The following is a 20,745-nucleotide window of genomic DNA, read 5'->3' on the forward strand; positions in this document are numbered from 1 at the left end:
AAATGCTAGGACCACACAACGGAGTTGTGTGTGGTGGTAAAGGAACCACAAATTTTATTTTCCCACTCACAATTCACTAAATTGCGGCAAACTTGTGTTAAAAGTTGTGATTTTAGCATTATTTTTTTAAAAATAGATTGGTTGTTTTTCACACTTTTACTCTCAAATTTGAGAAATTATACGATTTTTATGATAGATCACGTTATTTGTCTATTGTTTTATTAAAAGATTCTCATGATCTCATAAGTTTAAAATTTGAATTAATATTTTTTTTATCATAACTTAATAATTTGAAACAAATTAGAGTTTTTTAGTGTAATAGTGGGCAAATAAAATAGAAGTGTATAATTTCTTGTAAAATTGGGTATTTCTACGTTCATCCGTTTGATGGTTGAACTAAAATTCCCTTTGCGATAAGTGGATAAGTATGGAATACACAACAGACAGAAGCATGAATTGTTTGTTGTTAATGATGAGAGAGAGTCAAGAAGAAACAAAATTGGGTAGTAATAATTAAAAAACAAGTGAAGAAGTCAAACAAAATTGGGTAGTAATAATAAAAAAACAAGTGAAGAAGTCTGCGTGAACATCGTATCGTTTCAACTTGCTGTCGTGACATACATAGACAGTTATAGACATAGACACACACACACACGCATATACTCATCAACTTTGGAATTAAACCAAACTATAAATAAGGAAGCAACCTTAAGAGGAAAATACTCTAGAAGAGTGTAGACAGAGAAATCCGAAACCCAAGTTCCCAAGTTAGCTTTTTGAAACCCTGATACTTTTTTTTTTTTTGGTTTAGTGAAGAAAAGAATAAGAAAAAAAAGGCTTATAAGACTTAGTTTTTGGTGTGGATTATTATTATTTTTTTGAGTGGAGAGAAGAATGGAGGAAGATTGCTGTGTCACGCAATTGATTGACGGTAATGGGAATTTCAATGTGGAAGGTCTTGACAATTTCATGAAGAAAGTGAAACTCATCGACTGTGGCCTTTCCTATGCCATTGTAGCCATCATGGGTCCTCAAAGTAGCGGTATTCATATTAACCTTCTTCTTGTTGTTGCATTTCTTTCTTAATTTTTTCCAATACAATTATTATATTCTTAATGAGTTTTTTATTTAATTATTTCATCTGAGCAGGGAAGAGCACCTTATTGAATCATCTTTTCCATACAAATTTCAGGGAGATGGATGCTTACAAGGGAAGGTTGTTTCTTCTTCTCCTTCTTCTTCTTATTGTGCCCTCTTATTTATTTATTTGTTCACCTCCTAATCCAATATTATTATCAGGCTCTGATTAATGGGTGCCTAGAGCATTTAATTTGTTGGTTTTTTATTGGGATTTGAGTCAAGTCACTTTTAGTTTAAAGGGTATTTGTTTTCGTAGTTTTGCTATTTTCCAATATTGGTGGGGCCCACTTTAAACTTCCTTATGGAGTGCATAAAGGCACCCCTTGTTGTTATAACAAAATCCTTATTTTTGATATTGATTGTGTTATTATAGGATTCAAACAACTAAAGGAATTTGGATAGCTAAATGTGTTGGCATTCAACCTTTCACTATTGCCATGGATTTGGAGGGTACTGATGGCAGGGAAAGAGGCCAGGTATTCACTCTTTTATATATATTTTAATATAAAAAAGGGTTGCTGGTTATGCTTTTGTTGCTAATAGAGCAGTATTAGTAGATGTCAACACTCAAGGGTATATGGATTGTGGTGTAATGTATTTCTCTTCAAGCGTTTCTTTAGCATTGAAGTCTCTTTGCACTTCACTTTTAATAATGGTAGAGGTGTCTGAGCATTTTTTAAATTCTGAGGCCCATTCTCACTTCTTAGTTTTATAAATGGTGTTTGTGTGAACAACAGGATACATATGAATATATTTTTTTTGATGAGTAACTTTCACTTGAAACTTTTATCAAACTTAAAACCTCTGTTGGAATTTCGCTTATACTCACTGTGTCCCTATTTCTCACTTCAGGATGATACTACATTTGAGAAACAAAGTGCACTATTTGCTTTGGCAATTTCTGACATTGTACTGATAAACTTGTAAGTAGTTTTTCTTTTTTAGGATCCTTGTTATTATTACTGATTATATATATGTATATATTATGTTTAAAATATTTAAGTCTTTAGAAAGAACTGTGCTTTTTGGAGAGGCTGTTCAATTAATGAGCCTTTGGTCTGGTGTTTCTTAGATTTTGATGAAAATATGAAGTTAACAATATTTTGTACACATATACATGCAACATTTAGTATGCTAATTGATTAATGTATGCAAGTAACGAAGAATCATTTTAGATTCCAACCAGAGATTAGATATTATATGCAGGTGGTGCCATGATATTGGTCGAGAGCATGCTGCTAATAGACCACTTCTAAAAACAGTTTTTCAGGTATTGTGTAGCCATGTTGTTTCCAATCAACAGTTGTTGGTCAGTATGTGATCTTATGGGTACTGTGTGGTATGTAGGTCATGATGCGATTGTTCAGCCCCCGTAAAACAACACTGATGTTTGTTATACGTGATAAAACAAAGGTCTGCTCTAGATTGATTTATTTAGGCAATGTGTTTCTCAATACTTAGTCCTCTTTTCTTGAAATTTGCCATTTTTCCTTATTAAATCTTTGTCCTCTTTGTGGCTGTCCATGTAGACCCCACTTGAACTTCTGGAACCTGTTTTAAGGGAAGATATTCAGAAGGTTGTCTTTTATTCTTATATACAGATTTTTGTCTTTTACTCTCTTAATTTCTTTAGCATCTCAATGGTTATATGTTCTGCAGATATGGGTTGAAGTTCCTAAGCCCCAGGCTCATGAGAATACTCCTCTAAGTGATTTTTTTAATGTAACATACACCCTCTCTCTGATCAGTTGTTGTGCATTTTATGTTTTCTTGGTAATTAATCTTAACTTGTGTCTCTGATTTATTTTCTGACATGAAGGTTGAGATCACTGCTTTATCCAGTTATGAAGAGAAGGAGGAGAATTTCAAAGAGGAGGTACTCCATTTAAATTATTATTTTTTTATAAAATCTTCTCTTGAAGGCCCTTCTACTGTTGCTCCAATCGTTTCTGGAAATTTCGGATTCTTTATCATGTAAACTTTAATTTTTCTTTTTTGGATTAGCTACTTGTATGCTTCTCTTGTATTTCAATCATGCTTTGCTGGATTTTTATAACAAGTTATCTTATTTAAAAAAAAAAAAAATTTTTTTTTCTCAATAATTGGAACTTAAGATTCTAGACATCCAGGTGTCATATGATCAGGCCTTGGAAAATTTCCATTTTTCTTGAGTTTAGCGTGGTATTATAGGCTTACAGCTTTGTGTGCCATCTTATGCAGGTTGCTCAACTGAGGCAGCGATTTTTCCATTCTATTTCTCCCGGAGGGCTTGCTGGTGATAGAAGTGGTGTTGTTCCTGCTTCAGGATTTTCATTCAGTGCACAACAGATTTGGAAAGTTATAAAAGAGAACAAAGATCTGGATCTCCCTGCTCACAAGGTTATGTATTTTGTTCTTCTTCTTCTTCTTCTTCTTCTTCTTCTCTCTCTCTCTCTCTCTCTCTCTCTACGTGCATGTGTGCATGTGCGTGTGCGTGTGAGTGTAATTAATTCTAGTAATTTCATATGCATTTATCTTTTTGTTTATCAGATAATGGTTGCCACTGTCCGGTGTGAAGAGATTGCCAATGAGAAACTAAGTCGCTTGATCTCTGATGAGGTACTCATTTGTGCATTCTCTATTCCAAAGTTCCTTCTTGACAAACAAAGAAATAATATTCCTTATCAGTCAGTATTGAATTTAATTTAGGGTTGGTTGGAATTGGAGGATGCTGTTCAAGCAGGTCCAGTATTAGGTTTTGGGGAAAAGCTCAGCTCAGTTTTAGAAATGTATTTTTCAGAGTAAGTTCCATTCTTCTTATGTATTTGATGTTCAAATTCTAAATACACATATATACCCAAGCAGTAAATGACTTGCAATGCATAATATCACAAAAGTTTCATTTAACTCTTTTGATCAAGGGAAAATATTTCTTATATAGTCTCTGTTTGCACACTGTATTTTAGTTAACTTTGATCTTCTACATTCATTGCACAATCCTTACTTTTGGTAGATGGAAAGGTAACGTTACTATAATTCATGACTTCGCATATACATCCTATGTTGTCTGAACTCAGTCACTGTTAACACTTACCGTTGAGGGGTATGTCACTCTTTGTTGTGGTTGTTGTTGGTAAGTTACGCATGCACCCAATGAGTTTTTAACCCAAAACCTCACTCTCCACCCATTCATGTGAGAGAAAGAAGTGCCATTTGATTTAGAACTCATTGATTGAACTACATGCTTTGAATCTAGTGCTGCATTCACCTCTGTACTTTTTTTTTTTTTTTGAGAAGACATTCACCTCTTACTTTATTCTATTAATTGGAAGGCATCCCACTGTTGCCCAATTGACCATAATTGATTTACCCCAATTAGAATCAGCAAGCAGTGTTTCAATCCCAAGTGCTTCTACACACACACGCACATACAATTCTTGATGCAGGAAGCTAAGAAATATTTATTTTGATTTTCGATGTCAATTGTATTTTAATTTTAAGTCATATTTTAATTAGGTTACTTTATTAATTTCCTAGAGTAAAAGGTATTTCTGTAATTTAATAATTGGGTTTCCAATGTCAACTAGAATTATAGTTTAGTTTTAGCATTCTCTCTTGCTTGGTGTTGACTCTTAGGTTTCCTATCCTCTATTTTTTCTGTTCAATTTTATTGTTGCATAGTTTTTGTTTTTGTCTTGTGTCAATTTTTAGTATGTTATAAATAGTCTAGGACTATGTTCTTTTTCTAACATATCTAATCTTGCTTATGCGTTGTCAATTTCTTTTCCCACAGATATGACATGGAGACAATCTACTATGATGAAGGTGTAAGAAATGCCAAACGACAGCAACTGGTGTCAAAAGCATTGCAAGTAAGGCTTCATTTTTCTCAATTGTTTCAGTTATTAGCATAGTTGTGCTTACATTATTTGCTAATTCTATAGGCTATTTGATGCACCCTTGAAGATTAATTTGTTATTACATTTTTTTTTCATTTCTTCAAGATTTTTTTTTTTTTTTTTATAGGGCTCACGTGTTAAGTGTAATTGAAGTTAAATCATGTGGTTTTATAGGCCTAGTTATATGTGTACTAAAATTTTAAATTTGGATTTTTTTTTTCAATAAATTATGGTCAATTTTGTACTTAGGGGAAAACCGTCATTTCTGTAGCCCTTGCAACTATGGTAATTTACTTGATTCTAGAATTTTGTAGGAGATCCCAAGTATTTTATTTTTTTTATTTTCTTGGAGTACAAGTTAAGTCTTTTATTATTCATTACATTATTAGGTCTTTTGTTTATTAGTCAAATTGAGACGCCTAATATTACTAGTACTAGAAAGTTTTGATTGAGATTTGTGTGATGCAACCTTCTTTGGTATGTGATGTCGAGGAAATCCTTAGTGTGATGCTTAGGAAGTCTAGGTGTGATGCCTAGAAGTTTATTTTTTATTCTTCTTCATCCTTAATTCCCAGCAACTTGAAACCTAGCAACTAAACATTGAATTTTCATCTTTAAAATTCTAAAATACAAAATTTCAAAATCCTAAATCAGCCATCTTTTTCAATAGCCTGAATAACCCACGAAGTGCCGAAGTACTGTTCCCAGGTTGCTCTTCACTGCCCTGGAACAGCAACCCAAATCTTAGGTCTTCCCCTTTATTTCATCTCCAATACTCCTACTCCTTTTCACCATTAGAAATCCTATATTTATTATTTTTATTTTCCACCAATTTCCCCACCAAACCCTATCCTAATTCCTCAAAATCCTGGCTGTCCAAAACTTCCAAATCTGATTTGGTTTCATTCCATTTGTCCTACGTCCTATTCTGATATAAAATACACAGTTTATATTCTTAAAACTGTGTCTTAAAGAGAAGTTTGTCTTATTGTTAGTTTTCATTTCTATAATATGTTTTATCTTCAATTGATTATTGGTGTCTTATGAATTTTCCAGTTTGTGCACCCTGCTTACACGACCATGTTGGGACATCTGCATTATAATGCACTTGAGAGTTTTAAGACTAGACTGGAGCAGGCACTGCATAAAGGAGAAGGGTTTGCAGCATCTGTTTGTACCTGTACTCACTCTTGTATGCTTGAGTTTGACCATGAATGTGGAGGTAATAGCAGATGAAGTTTTAATCCATACAGCATACACAGACTTGTGCAGGGACATCATTCTGTTTGTGTCTGTGGCCATGTTGTATGTCAAGCATTAGATGGGTGTGCTTACTATTTTTGTTTATTCTACATTGAATTGGAGTTGTATTCTTCTTTTCCTGGTGAATTTTCTAGCTGCTTCTTAATATGCGTTTATCACATTACATTTGATGTGCAACATCTGAGAAGTTTGTGTAAGCATTGTGAAAAGTTGAATCGACTACTATTGCTGTTCATGTAGTTTGTGAAAACTGGGTCTTATTTTAAGTATTTTTAACCAAAAAAAAAGAAAAGAAAACTGGGTCTTATTTTGTGCTACGTTTACATGCAATGATTGGAATGCGCTCATGTCTTTGTTAATGAGATTATTGAACAATTGTTAGCAATTTTCACTAGTTCCTTATATGAGTGTCTTGCGTTTGGGGTTTTACAACTAGTCATTCTATTGCATCTTTTATAGAGTCATTGCCTTTTTGTACATAATTCTTTCTTGTTGTAATTCTTCATGCTACTTTGTGACCTTTATTCATTATGTAGTCTCTTTTAATAAAATTATTCTTTCTTACCTATCCAAAAAAAGAAAAAAGAAAAAAGAAAAAAGGATGATGATAGTAATGTAGGAGAATTTTAGCCCAAAGGGAAATGAAAAGGTTCATTAGTCCATTATTATATTTTAAGGGGGTGACAGAGTATTATTTTGGATAGGATAGAATGGTGACAAAGAATTTAGGTGAAGTATCATGATTGGTTTGTTGAGGATCCATAGCCGACCATAGTTTTGGGATGAAGGCTTTGTTGTTATTGTATGTATTTAATATTTAAAAGGTCACGTGACTAACATGCAACTTTTAATAAAGTAGGATGGTAATGATTTAATTTTTATATGTAAGAGGAAGATTAGGATTCTAAAAGGTTATCATAAATAGCCTCTTTTGAGTAATTTCCAGCAGACTTTTCTTATTTGATCTATAAAATTTCAGATTTGAATATTTCTTGAGCTCTTTGAGCCTAGAGATCAATGTTATACAGTTCCAAATTCCATCCTATTTTCTTCTCCCAGCTGTAATCTTGTTTTATTTCTGGAAATTTCTTCTTAAAATTCTTCTTCTACAGTTAAGTTCTCCTCACTGCATCAGATAGCCATTGGCAATGTCCCTTCACTTTCTTTTTTGAACTTTCTTGATCTTTTGAACTTTAGATTGTAATGGTTAGGGTACTCTTAGTCTTTGGTATGCTTCCTGTGTAATTAACTGTTCTCATTTTTTTCTTTTTGTGAAATTTTATATATCAAAGAAAGAGGAACTCAAGGCCATTTGTAATGTGGTTGTTTGATATAGATTTGATTTCTGATGCGTCTTCTTTTATGAATATTTAGCTGAAAGTTTGATATCTAGTTTGCTTATATGCATGGTCTTATTAACACTTTAGTCTCTTGTGAATTAGTTTGGGCCTTGTTAAATGTACTGCTTTTTACTTGTGTTGAAGGAAAATAATTTTCTCTGATGTAAGATCTTACTTTGGATATCTTATGTGTAGTCTACCAATTTCAGCTTTTAAATTACTGATTTGCATTATTGGTATTTAAAATTAAGTTCTCCTCACTGCATCAGATAGCCATTGGCAATGTCCCTTCACTTTCTTTTTTGAACTTTCTTGATCTTTTGAACTTTAGATTGTAATGGTTAGGGTACTCTTAGTCTTTGGTATGCTTCCTGTGTAATTAACTGTTCTCATTTTTTTCTTTTTGTGAAATTTTATATATCAAAGAAAGAGGAACTCAAGGCCATTTGTAATGTGGTTGTTTGATATAGATTTGATTTCTGATGCGTCTTCTTTTATGAATATTTAGCTGAAAGTTTGATATCTAGTTTGCTTATATGCATGGTCTTATTAACACTTTAGTCTCTTGTGAATTAGTTTGGGCCTTGTTAAATGTACTGCTTTTTACTTGTGTTGAAGGAAAATAATTTTCTCTGATGTAAGATCTTACTTTGGATATCTTATGTGTAGTCTACCAATTTCAGCTTTTAAATTACTGATTTGCATTATTGGTATTTAAATCTTGTATGGAATTTTAATAGTCAATCATAGAGTCAGTCCTGCCTCCATTTGATGACCTTTTATGTTCTCCTTTCAGAAGCTGCCATAAGACAGGCTAATTGGGATGCTTCAGAAGTCCGGGACAAACTTTGTCGTGATATTGATGCGCATGCATCATCTGTCTGTAGTGCTAAGTTGTCTGAAATTATTGCCATTTATGAGGTATTGTCCATGATTAATATATGCTCTTTTTGTTTTACTGTAAAATGTTTTACAAAAAATATTTTTAGCATTTTACCATGTTTGTTTCATTGTAATATTTGGTCAAACCTGAAAATGTTTTTCCATAAAATCTGTTGTAAAACGTTTTACCCTTAAAACCTTGGTAAAACATTTTACAAAAACAAACAGTGGCTCTCCCCCCATCTGTTGTCTGGGTCGCTGGAGCTGCAGGTGCCAGCAATAAGGTGGGCAGAACTGTTCACCGGACCTCCAGTACTGGAGGCTGAGCCACTGATTTTGGTCGTCTGTGTTTGAAGAATTTTACATGTCATACCAAACACCTAAAAATATTCTACTAAACATGTTTTACAAGTAAAATATTTTTCATTTGAAAACATTTTACAACGGAACAAATGGAGTGATAAAGAGTAATGACTGGCTTTTGGACCAGGATGTTCTTCAAATCTTGCCTGTTATATATTATTCACCGAATCACAAACACTCCATTTGGAACCAATTCAAGGTTGACTTGAATTTATACTTATTGTGATGAAATGAAATGCAATTCAAATTTACTATTCAATTTATATGTTTGGGATAGCAATATTTTCCGGAATTGATTGAAATTATTTAAGTAAATTGTAATTAATTGGAAATCGGGGAAAATTTGAGCAATTGGTCCTTTGTTGGCCAATTCACTTGAATTCTAAATCAATTGAATTCAATAAGTTTATTTGGCATTCCAAAAACATGAATTGAATATGAATTAATTTTGTTCTGATGACATGATTTGCATAGAATGAAGTCGTTTTTAATTCATTTTAGTCAATTCATTGGTTTCCAAAAATTCGCTAAATGCAAATACCGTTTTGTGTGCAGAAACAACTTACCCTAGCATTGAATGAACCTGTAGAATCCCTACTTGAAGCTGGTAGGAGGGACACCTGGGCTTCTATAAGAAAGCTTCTTAAACGTGAGACTGAGGTTGTTGTATCAGATTTTTCAAAAACGATTGCAGGTTTTGAGTTGAAACAAACAACAGTTGATTCGATGGTGCAAAATTTAAGGGATTATGCAATAAACTTGGTGAGGAAAAAGGCAAGAGAAGATGCTGGGAAAGTTTTGATCTGTATGAAGGATAGGTAACAAACTTAATTATTTGGAATTTTTCTTTTTATTCTTTTCGTTTTTGGCATTTTAGTTGCTTACTGCATTGGTTAATATATTTCAGGTTCTCAACAGTATTCAAGCAGGACAATGATTCGATGCCTAGGGTTTGGACTGGGAAGGAAGATATTAGAGCTATTACAAAGGATGCACGCTCTGCGGTAATCTTTAAAGGACTTTTATGAATGGAGTTTAATAAGATCTACCTGTGTATTCCTAAAATGAAATCATCTACAATCTTTCTGGCAGTCTCTAAGGCTTTTATCGGTTCTGGCTGCCATACGCTTGAGTGAAAATCCAGATAAGATTGAAAACGTACTTTTTTCCTCTCTCATGGATGGTGCTGTTGCTGTTCCATCTTCTCAAGATAGAAGCATTAAAGCTTCTGCAGACCCTCTTGCCTCAAGCACATGGGAGGAGGTACTAGTTGTGTCTTTTAGCATAGTGTTCTTATTACCAAACCAATTTCTCATTAAGGATCAGCTATAATATAGGTTTCCCCAACGGATACATTGATTACACCGGTGCAGTGTAAGTCTTTGTGGAGACAATTCATAGCGGAGACTGAGTATACTGTTACTCAAGCTGTTTCAGCACAGGTAAATTTCTATGCATTCTGTTTCTCTTTTATAAGTTATTCTGCATTTTTTCTTATGTTATTTAATAGTACCTGCAATATTTACTAATGGTTTTCAATAGAAATGAATAACCTTTTTCATTAATCTGAAGTTTCTATCATGGATTGACTATTAAGTTAATTGGAACTTGGAAGCTTTATATTTTAATGTGTGCTAGGTATGGTTCTGCTGAATAGAAATGAATAACCTTTTTAATTTGAAAAGTTTCTTTGTCTATCATTTTCTGTCCCTTAACTTATGTGCTGATTGGTAAGCTTTAGATTTTAACGAAGTATGGGTATGCACCATCCAAAACTGTTTCTTAACATGTATTTTGATTTGTGTATCTAATATCTGAGTTTCTGTTATGAGTTTTGAGTTGCGATTTCTGTGAAACAAGCCATGCTATTGTGATTATTTACACTACAGAGGAGTGATCCGAGGAGTTGCATCCCTGAAAAACTACTAATTGGTATTTACTAGAAATTATAGTATATACATGAATTTGAAGGGGCATGTTGGGGCTGAATTCTCATTTTTAAATAAACGTTTTCAAAATGTTATGAAATATTATGAATTTTGAAGTGTGGGGTTGTATGAAAATGCTTGTGGATATGATATATGACTTGGTCAAATCTTTTACAACCCAAAATAGAAAGGAAAACCCTCATACTATAATTTTTAGGACTATTGAAAATATTACGAGTAAGTTCATAGAAACAACTTGTAAAAAATTTACCTTTGTTTATCTAAAGCATGTAGAATTATTGAACCATTATGTGCCCCCCACCACCGCCACCGCCACCACCACCACCACCACCACACACACACACACACACACACACAAAGAGTAGAAACTATATTTATATTTTTTTTTATCATCTTTAGTGTTTGCATGCAAATAGACAAAGAAAGAATATATATATATATATATACAGATATATATATATATATAAATTAGATTCATGAAGACACACGTATAAAGGTGCTTTAGGAATGGACTAAGCCAAGAGAAGTGCTAGAACTTCTCTGAACTTTTTCTAGGAATTGAGCGAGAAATTACATTTAACACTATTTTTTTTTTTTATATGTAAGTAAAGTAATTATTTTTAAGATGAGGAGAAAGCTCTGGTATATAGGTAGTATTCTAGAGCTACTTTTAAACGTTACAATTGAAAGTTTAAAAGATCAATAAAATCTACAAAAAAAGTAGAATGAACCCATCTGAAGGTAGACATCCAATCATACAAAATTCTCAAGAATAAAGGTTTTATTGAGATTAATGCAAGTTCAACACCTTCAAAAGCTCAACTATTCCTGTCTCTACAAATTGTAAGGCAAGGTGACCACGAGTTACAATTGAAAGTTTAAAAGATCAATAAAATCTACAAAAAAAGTAGAATGAACCCATCTGAAGGTAGACATCCAATCATACAAAATTCTCAAGAATAAAGGTTTTATTGAGATTAATGCAAGTTCAACACCTTCAAAAGCTCAACTATTCCTGTCTCTACAAATTGTAAGGCAAGGTGACCACGACCATGTTTGCCTTGCCAACAAAGTGAACAAAGTGAGCAAATTAATAGGTGTCCTTGGCATCACTAATCTAACTCCGAAAATAGAAGACAAGCAAGCGCAGTTGGTTGTGTCTTCCTATGGATGCATGTCACAACATTTTAGGGAGACCATGATTATATGACAATGACATGATCCATCACACTACAGCTAATACATACTCCTTCTGAAGGGTAACACAAATATAGCTTGTCCTCTTACGGAAGATATCATAATTTTGTCTTGAGACAGCAGGTTAATGGCATCTTGACCGCTGAAAAGTTTGAAGTTGAAAATCAAGATATGGGACAAATTTGGGAAAGAAGTTCAGCTTTTGGAGTTTGATGATTATCCTGTAGAGATTTGGCAACTATTATAAAATTTGAAGGAGCTGTTTGTCCACCAATGAGAATTATTCAACAGGCTTTTGATTTAGTACCAAGGGCAGCAATAACAAATCTGCCAACTTACAGAATGCCACCTATGTAGTAGGCTGAAATGCGAAGCAAGTTTAGGAGTTGACTGCCAAAGGTTTGGTATTTGAGAGCAAAACCCCCATGTGCTGCCATTGCTCTTGATTATATCTAAAAAGGATCGTTCAAGTAATGGATTCCAGTCCCTTGTTTATCATATATGCTTGACACTAGTTGGATCAAGGTTTTCTCCAAAAATAGACTTGAGGAGTGATATTGTCATATTAGATTGAGTGGCGATAAACAGAAGACTACATTCAAGACACTAGATGGGATTAATGAGTAGCTAGTGATGACATTTTGACTCTTATGCATCAAGCACTTTCATACATGTTATGGTTGAGGTAGGTAAACCTTTCTTGGGCTATAAGATGTAGATTTGAAACTAGAGAAGATCATTTGAACCAAGTTTTAGAGGTATCAACAAAGCGAAATCCTCTATGAACTTGAAAAAGTGCTCTTTCTTGCATCACAATGCTGGGTTTCTTGGTTTCTTGTGTCAGTAAATGGGTTTTGATTGGATCTTAAGAAAGAGAGGGCTATCAAGGAGAGTGAACAGTACCACGATCTATGGGGGATGTTTGTAGCTTTCATGGATTAGCCTCATTTTACAGTAGATTTATCATAAATTCCAGCCCTATCATAAGTCCTATCATTGAGTGCTTAAAGGTTGCTAATTCTGGGTGGATCAAATCAACATAAAAGGCCTTTGAACGAATCCACATTAGTCACAAAATCTCTGATTCTTGTTCTATTGCTGGAGTTTCTTCTTAAAGCCTCTGTAAGTGTAAATTTGCTTGAAAGGTTGTATCTTGTTGGCTAGATTAGATAATACCTACGTTCTCTTTTTTTCCGAGTGTAAGATGGGGGATTGAAATTACCCCACTGGTGGCATGCCATTTGGCCATAAGGCCATTGACATTCAAATAAGGTCTACATAAGGTCTATGTTTTTCTTGCTTCATTAGAAGTGCTTAGCACTGCTTGAATAGCTTTCTTATTCTCTTTTATTAATATATAAATGGTGAGAAGTGTCGAGAACTTAAGGAAGCAAAACCGGATCATTATGAATATGAAATGTGCAATTTAAGAGACAACTGCTTAAATAGCTTCTCACACTCTTTTTTTAATATTTCAATCAAGAAAAGTGACCACAACTAAAGGGAGCAAAATTCTTATCATTATGAATATGGAATGTGCTACTTAAGGGACAAAGAACTGGGGGTCTACCCTTATTGGATATGAGGTGAAAATGCTGCTTGTGGAGCTTGTTAGCTTGTGTGATGGTAGCTATGGGTTCATGAAGTCCCATCTTTCAGTCCCAGCTTCACCAAACTTGGAATAGAAGAAGCCCTCAGTACAAACAGAGAAGCAATTTTTTTTTTGATAATTACATAGATAATCAATTTTAATCTAAAGATCAGGCAGTAATAAAGTAGTGGTGGTGGGAGTGGTCTTTTGCTTTAGAAATATTTCTACTTTAGTAAGCCATAATCCCAACTGAATTGGGGATAGAATCCTGAAATTTTTTCCATAATTTTTTTTTTTCTAATTTTAGTTTATGTTTTAGAGTTAGAAGTTTTTTCTCTATCTCTCTCTCACTCCAAACTAGAATCTGTCTACTCTTTTAAGTATATAGTTTGAGTTCTTGAGGAGTAAACCTCTATCAGAAACAGAACACTCTATGCGGAATTGAGTTTATTAAATTTTCTCTTCTAGTATATGTTATGAATCCTTCTATTAGATGTTATTATATATTATATTTGAAATATATGTGCTTTACTTTTTATTAGGCTTGAATGTCTAGGCTCCAAAAGGCTTGTGTGCTTAAACACACTCGACTCATTTACCACCATTGTTTGTCTTTGGTAGCAACTCTTCTTCCTCTTTAAGTTTTACACAGGTCACATGCGCCCTTGTGGACATGCATATGAGGTGTGTCCCTCTTCTTGAAATGCAAAACATAGCACCTTTGACCCTCAACCATCATTGGAATCAGCTAGATCGGAATTGCTTTGTACTTCATATCTTACTATGTCATTTCCCTTTTTACTCCTTTCAATATTAGCAACATTTTTCTCTTCTGTTTGGATTATTATGATAGTATGTCAACCAATCATTTTTGCTACATGGCAACATGGAACACTTTGAAGTTTACACAACTGTTGAACCCCTTCGTGGTGCATTGTATACTCTTACAAACAAAGGGTCTCCTCATATCATAATGCAACACCTGACTTTCTCCCATTAAGGAATATTGTTGAGCATCTTCAAGGTTAAACAAATCAACCACTCCTAATTCATCTCTAATGAATTGGTTTAAACCAGTAAGTTAACATGATGTTATTTTCTCGTTAGTCTGGAAGATGCCAACTCAAATAGACAGATTTTGTACTTCAAAGTGCATTATTCCACAAACATTCCACATTGTTTCAATGTATGGGATCTTTCACACAATTCCATTGCATAATTAGTTGACAAAAATTATTATTGCTACTTTGCTTTCATGTGCTCTTGTGTTTGATTTTTTTTTTCTTGCCTTTTCAAGCATGCTGCTCACCAACTCTCTTCCACCATTGAAGCACAATACCCTTCACTTTAAGCTTCACAAACAACACATTTTATCTTCACTCATGAACTTCTACTCAAGATAAGCCTCCAAACTAGCTTCCCAGTCTAAATAATCCTCTAAGTGCACCGACCGATCCTCCAATCTGCCTCCTGTGGCATTCTACGAGTTTGGCATCATGAAAGGGCTTTCATCTTCTATATCATGTTTCTCATCTTCAAGCCCACCTTCTTGTATGTTTAAGGTTTCTTGGTTGCCTTTCAAAGTCTTTAATTATACAACTCATCTCAGCCATCTTTGTCTACCAGCCTTGATTTCCTATATCCCCATGATGTCTAAACCACAGCCTAAAGTTACAACCTTCAACTCAGATTTGAATAGTGTGGCTTAGATCTTGGCTCTTTTGTTTTTGTCCCATTTTATGTGGAAAGGAGAACTTAAGATCCTGTGTAGATCTGATATGATCCAGTTGAAAGATGCCACCTTTCAAGCAAATTGATGTCTACAAAGGGTTTAAATAAGTGCTAGCTGTAAAATAAGATTATAGCTAGGAGAAGAAAATGAGATTGAAATTTGACATTAGAACACTAAAAAATCAATTTCTAGGCCCAAAGTATGGGAAATATGAAATTTGATATGTAAAGAAAAGACTGCTTACAATAACTCAAAAGAGAGTATTTATAATAGCTTTTAGTAACTTAGGATCCTAGCCCTTACTCTTCTTTATAACAAAAAAATCCTAACCCTCCATTTTATTTAAAGGCATATGCTAGCCACGTGACCACTAAAATACTAAAAGAGATGTTAAAGAAAACATAACATGGAGACATAACTATTCTTGTAATAGCTACGGGCTAGACGAAATGGTCTAATGGGCCTTCTTTACTGTGGACTTAGATGCTCCTGCACCAGACGTATTTGTGTTGAATTGATTTCTTATACTTTATTGAACTGAGGATAGTTTTGAGTCTAGGATACATTTTCTGGGAAACTGCTTAGCAGAAAGCTACTGCTATTGGTGGTGCTTCAGATGCCCCAACTACCTAACCTGGGAATATTGAGAATTGGGTGGAGCTTGATTAACAGAAGACGCTACTAGTGGCAGCGCATAGGATGCCCCAATTCCAACCTGGGAATATTGAGGATTGGGCTCCTTTTAAATCAGGGCATTTTTTTTCTGTTAAAATATCAAAAAGGGGTAGAGGAGATGATTTTGAGAAGCTTTTTAGGACCTTGAATACTACCTTAATGGTTGGAAAATTATCTTTACAAGACCCTTGAGTTAAAAGTAAGATACCAGCTTTTTTCCCCCCTCGTAAATCTAGGTGGTGTGAGGTTTAGAGGTTGTGAGCTAGTGTTATGTTAAAGAATAAAAAATAACTTGTAAATTGAGGGAAAAGTAGAGGAAGCGGGCAGATTGCCAAATTAATGTCAGCATTGTTTCTCTTGGAGAGGTTTCCTATTTGACTGTGCTGTATGTCACCTCGTGATTGTTCACTACTAGGGAACTTGATCTTTGAAGCTGCTTATGTTAACTTAATGCCAAGAGCTTTGTGGCTCAGTGGCATTACCCTTTTCAATCCCCGACTCCCACTTGTAAGCACAAAAAAAAAAAAAAGAAGGTCATTGTAGTTGTGCAGTTATTTTTAAACTATGCTTTTAATTATTCCTTCATCTATATTTGAGTCAATTTTATTTCCCAATTGGATGATTTTTCTTGTACAAATTGTTTGGTGCCCCTGTTCATGTGATTAACAATATTGAAAATGCCTGCTTCTAAGATCTACACTGTTAATGTGCTCATAGGCAGGGTTTTCCTGTGGTGGAATCTGAGTTTACTGACATTGTGTTTTCTGGGGACCCAATGCATATTGGGAAAAGCGCTTTAGTCATAAGAATTAAGTACACAACTAAAACAAGGAATTATTTGTTTAACTTGTTCAATATGTTGCCTTGTTTGTCAATATCTCACTTTATTTTAGATTTAGCTTCTCCTCTGCAACAGTTTGCTATTCACAAGTGATTTGTTGAATGCAGTTTGGTCTTTATGAAAAAATGAATTTGTATTGGGAATTGATAGTGTTTTAGTTTTTGGTCTTATAATGTGAAAATTCCCCCATTCATTTGTTTCTTATCTCTGCAGTTGCTCATGATCTTTTCACTTTATCTTGGCACCTATCCAGCACACTCATGTATGATCCTTTTTTTCTAGGAGGCTCATAGGAAAAGTAATAATTGGTTACCTCCTCCATGGGCGATATTGGCAATGATTGTCCTTGGTTTTAATGAATTTATGCTCCTTTTAAGGTAATTTTAGCTAATGCAGTCTCATAATCCCTGTATAATTAATTTTAAGTCTGATGTTCTTAGCATTTGGCTCTTTAGTCTTCTTGTGTTCATTGACACGTTTTCTCAAATGAAACAGGAATCCGCTCTATCTCATGGTTTTATTTGTCTTCCTTTTACTATCAAAAGCCTTGTGGGTGCAGATGGACATACCTAGAGAGTTTCAAAATAGCACTGTGAGTATACAAGGAAAATTAATCACTTTTCCCTTTATTTAAAATAAATGAATCTTTAGGTTTAACAAAATAAAACCTAACTTCTTAATGTTTATGAAATAAGACCTGTTACAGATGAATTTTTTTATAAGCAACTGCTATTTGGTCCATGAGTTTTTAAATGGTACCACTTCTAACATCCATACAGTTCCAATGTATCTGTATGAATTATTCTGGTAATATATCCCTTGTTATCAATTAAACATTAATGGCTAAATTATATGCTTAGTCTCTAAAATTTTAATTCAATTTTAATTTTGTCTATCAGAAATATTTCAAGTTACTCTTTATGTTTTCCCCCACTTTTTTATTAAATGAATCAATTTCGTCTCTTAACACAGTTGTGACCAGAAAAGCTGATGTGCACTATTTTAGTGTTTTTTTTTTACTTGATACATAACAAAATACACATCTTTCTTAGAAAGCCAACTCCCAAATATTTGTGGGGAAAAGTTTCCCCCCTCATTTTCCTTCCCATTTTGCTGCACATGCATGTAATGCACAGCACAATTCACCACTGATTGTTTTTGAGAGTTGGCTGAGTAGGCAACATTTTTATTTTGGTATGCACCATGTCATAATAAAAGGGTACCACTATAGTCTCATCAGACTAAATGGACCCATTTGAAAAATTATTAGGACTAGCTTGACACAAAATATTATCTAGGCATGAAATTGAAATTTGGCTAATTTTTTAGGAACCAAACATATACTTTAGCCAAATCCAACTTATATCATATCATACAAAATTTTGACATTGCATGGTTTGATATCTAGTTGGTTGTAACTTTAGTATCATTTTTAGATAAACAAAGTTTAGAAACATAACAAGCCCCTTGAGGAATGATGTTGTAGGAGAGGCTGCTTAAATCTGAGCGTGTCCTTTTCTGAACAGATGCTGAATATTGTATGTGTTTTCTTATCAGCTGGCTGGACTACTATCAATTTCATCAAGGTTTCTTCCCACTGTCATGAACCTTCTAAGACGACTTGCTGAAGAAGCTCAAGGGCATCCAACACCTGAAGCACCAAGACCACCATATTCTTCGGCTTCTCAGTGTTTCAGGAATCAAACCCCTCAGCCAAATCCTGTTTCAAACTTGATTCCTGAGTCATCTGTATCATCTGATATTTCATTTTCTGATAGTGGTGTTGATTACTCAAGCCCAAACTTGATACACAGGCGTACTACAAACATTCAAGAAGAACTTTCTTGATGCAAAATTGCTCTTACATGTATAACGTGTATCAGATTAGGATAGCTGCTCCCTCATGCAATGCTTTTCACTTTTACTCAAAAATTTTCCCTCCTTTTCTTTATTGAGATAAAAGAAAGGAGGAAGATGAAGAGGGAAAGAAGGTAGTGTTGGGGGGTGGGGGGTTAGTTTTACAAAATAAAGTGAAGATTGTTAATGCTGTATAACATACAAATATTTTGTATATATATATATATATATAATGTGGTTATTTTATGATGCTGAAATGGCATTTTACGAGTTGTGCATCTTGTCTTGAAGTGTTTGCAAATTTTTACAATACAGAAGCAAGTATGGAAAGGATGAACAGTGGTGATTGTTGGTCCTTTGTTTCCTTTCTCCAGTTAAGAGGGGAAGTATTACTAAATCAGTTCACAGCAATGGAAACGACTCTGTTTCTGAATCCTGGCTGCGCGAGTAACCTTAGCCCAATGTAATGACAAGCTCCAATGACTGCAGAAGGTTTGGGTACTTGCAAAGAGGAGCAAGCAATATTTTGGAGGGGATTTCAAGAATCTCAACTATTAGCTACAGGGTCAGTGAATAACATGTTATTATTATTATTATTTTTTTTTATAAAAAAAATTATTTCTATTTAAAGAGAGAACTTACAACTCATACAAAATCATTCTTGCCTGAACTGAACTAAATGCAAAGTCCTTTAGCTTGATTTGTCTTTTGACCTGCGAGAGAATCCATGCAAAGTCCAATGCGGTAGCTTTAAGTTTGATGTCACACTATTCAAGTTACAATCATTTTAACCACTTACAGTCTATGGTTCAAACAAATCTTGAGTGAGACTTAGTTAAATTTGGATGGAAAGAAAAGATGGAAAGATTTGGAGTGGACGGAAGAAAGAAACATGTTGTCTTGTCCTTTCACCTTCACGTCTTAAGTATGAAATGGTTCTTTCTTCCTTCCCCTAACCTTCCCTCCCTTCTCCTTCCAACCAACTAGAGTGTACAATATATGCACTAGGAATGCTAACATTTGTGGACAGAAAAATTTGAACCTTTAACCCAAACTGCAGACTGCAGTAGAAAGTAGGTCAACTGTCAAGCTGCAATGGGTGCTGTTTGGTTTATTTGTCAACTGTATACTTTGTCTAACAATTGTTAGCTTTAAAATTTACAAATTCTGCCTACTTAGTTCCTAAAGAGTACCCAAATCGAGCTGCTTTTAAGCAGAAAAATAACAGGTGGAACGGCATAAAAGAGGAGAAAAGAACCGATACTACGTTACAAATAGTACACGGTACACTGAACGTTAGGGAGTGTCCATGACATTGGTTGGACGCCATAAATTGTGGTCAGAGTTGTTAGTGGATACTATGTTACAAATTCCTATATGGATTTACCACTAACATCATTTTATTGTCTATCTTTTACAAGTTACAACTCGCTATCTCAAAAGTTAGGAAAATGTTATGAAAAAAATTATTGACTCTAGGCATATTGCTCGACCATGTCTAAGCTCAAGTCAATAAATGGACGGCAATACGCGGAAATAGGTTTACAAGGCCGGAGAGATCAAAATGCTACACCACACAACATATGGTTTTTTAAGCCCAATAAATCAACAAACAAAGCAGCTGTATAGGGCCACAAACACAATTGGGCACTAGGGTCCAACCCACCCCAACAAACAGCTCAAACTTCCTTCAATTATACTACCAACAATGCTATGGATATAACCATTCCAGCACCCAATTTTACAAATTGTTGAATTTTGCTATTATGACTAGTTGATGAAAAGCGATGGGTCCATATGTGCAAAAAATGTTCACTACTCACAGTCACACAAGTTAGTAAGTTGCGAAATTGGGATAGTCACACAAGTCAGTAAGTTGTGAAATTTGGGGTGCGATTGGGTGCGCCTCTAAAATTATCCTATTTTTCTTCCAAAAATTCACACTTTTATATGGCACTTCACTTGAGTCCACTACAACACAAAAGAAAAAGGTCTTGTAAATTTGTCAACAAAAAATTCAATGCACTTTGAGTTATT

At 34.2% G+C, this 20,745-nt stretch overlaps 1 protein-coding gene across 2 annotated transcripts; it reads left to right on the forward strand.

Moving 5' to 3' along the window:
- Positions 1-682: 682 nt before the first annotated feature.
- On the forward strand, positions 683-18,975 carry LOC111997126 (protein ROOT HAIR DEFECTIVE 3 homolog 2). Of its 2 annotated transcripts, XM_024029182.2 has the most exons (22): positions 691-1,042; positions 1,150-1,216; positions 1,514-1,616; positions 1,993-2,063; positions 2,347-2,410; positions 2,488-2,553; positions 2,670-2,717; positions 2,800-2,862; positions 2,960-3,016; positions 3,361-3,519; positions 3,670-3,738; positions 3,829-3,920; positions 4,913-4,991; positions 6,075-6,240; positions 8,418-8,542; positions 9,422-9,684; positions 9,774-9,870; positions 9,959-10,129; positions 10,204-10,308; positions 17,134-17,228; positions 17,347-17,443; positions 18,409-18,975. In XM_024029182.2, the coding sequence occupies exons 1-22, from the start codon at positions 895-897 to the stop codon at positions 18,697-18,699; spliced, it is 2,496 nt and encodes an 831-aa protein (XP_023884950.2). In that variant the 5' UTR covers positions 691-894; the 3' UTR covers positions 18,700-18,975. The 2 variants fall into 2 exon arrangements, with proteins under 2 accessions (XP_065631198.1, XP_023884950.2); XM_065775126.1 differs by lacking the exons at positions 17,347-17,443; positions 18,409-18,975 and having other exon boundaries at positions 683-1,042; positions 17,065-17,164.
- Positions 18,976-20,745: the final 1,770 nt, after the last annotated feature.

The sequence above is a fragment of the Quercus suber genome, unplaced genomic scaffold (assembly GCF_002906115.3).
Source record: "Quercus suber isolate HL8 unplaced genomic scaffold, Cork oak 2.0 scaffold_105, whole genome shotgun sequence".
NCBI classification, from domain to species: domain Eukaryota; kingdom Viridiplantae; phylum Streptophyta; class Magnoliopsida; order Fagales; family Fagaceae; genus Quercus; species Quercus suber.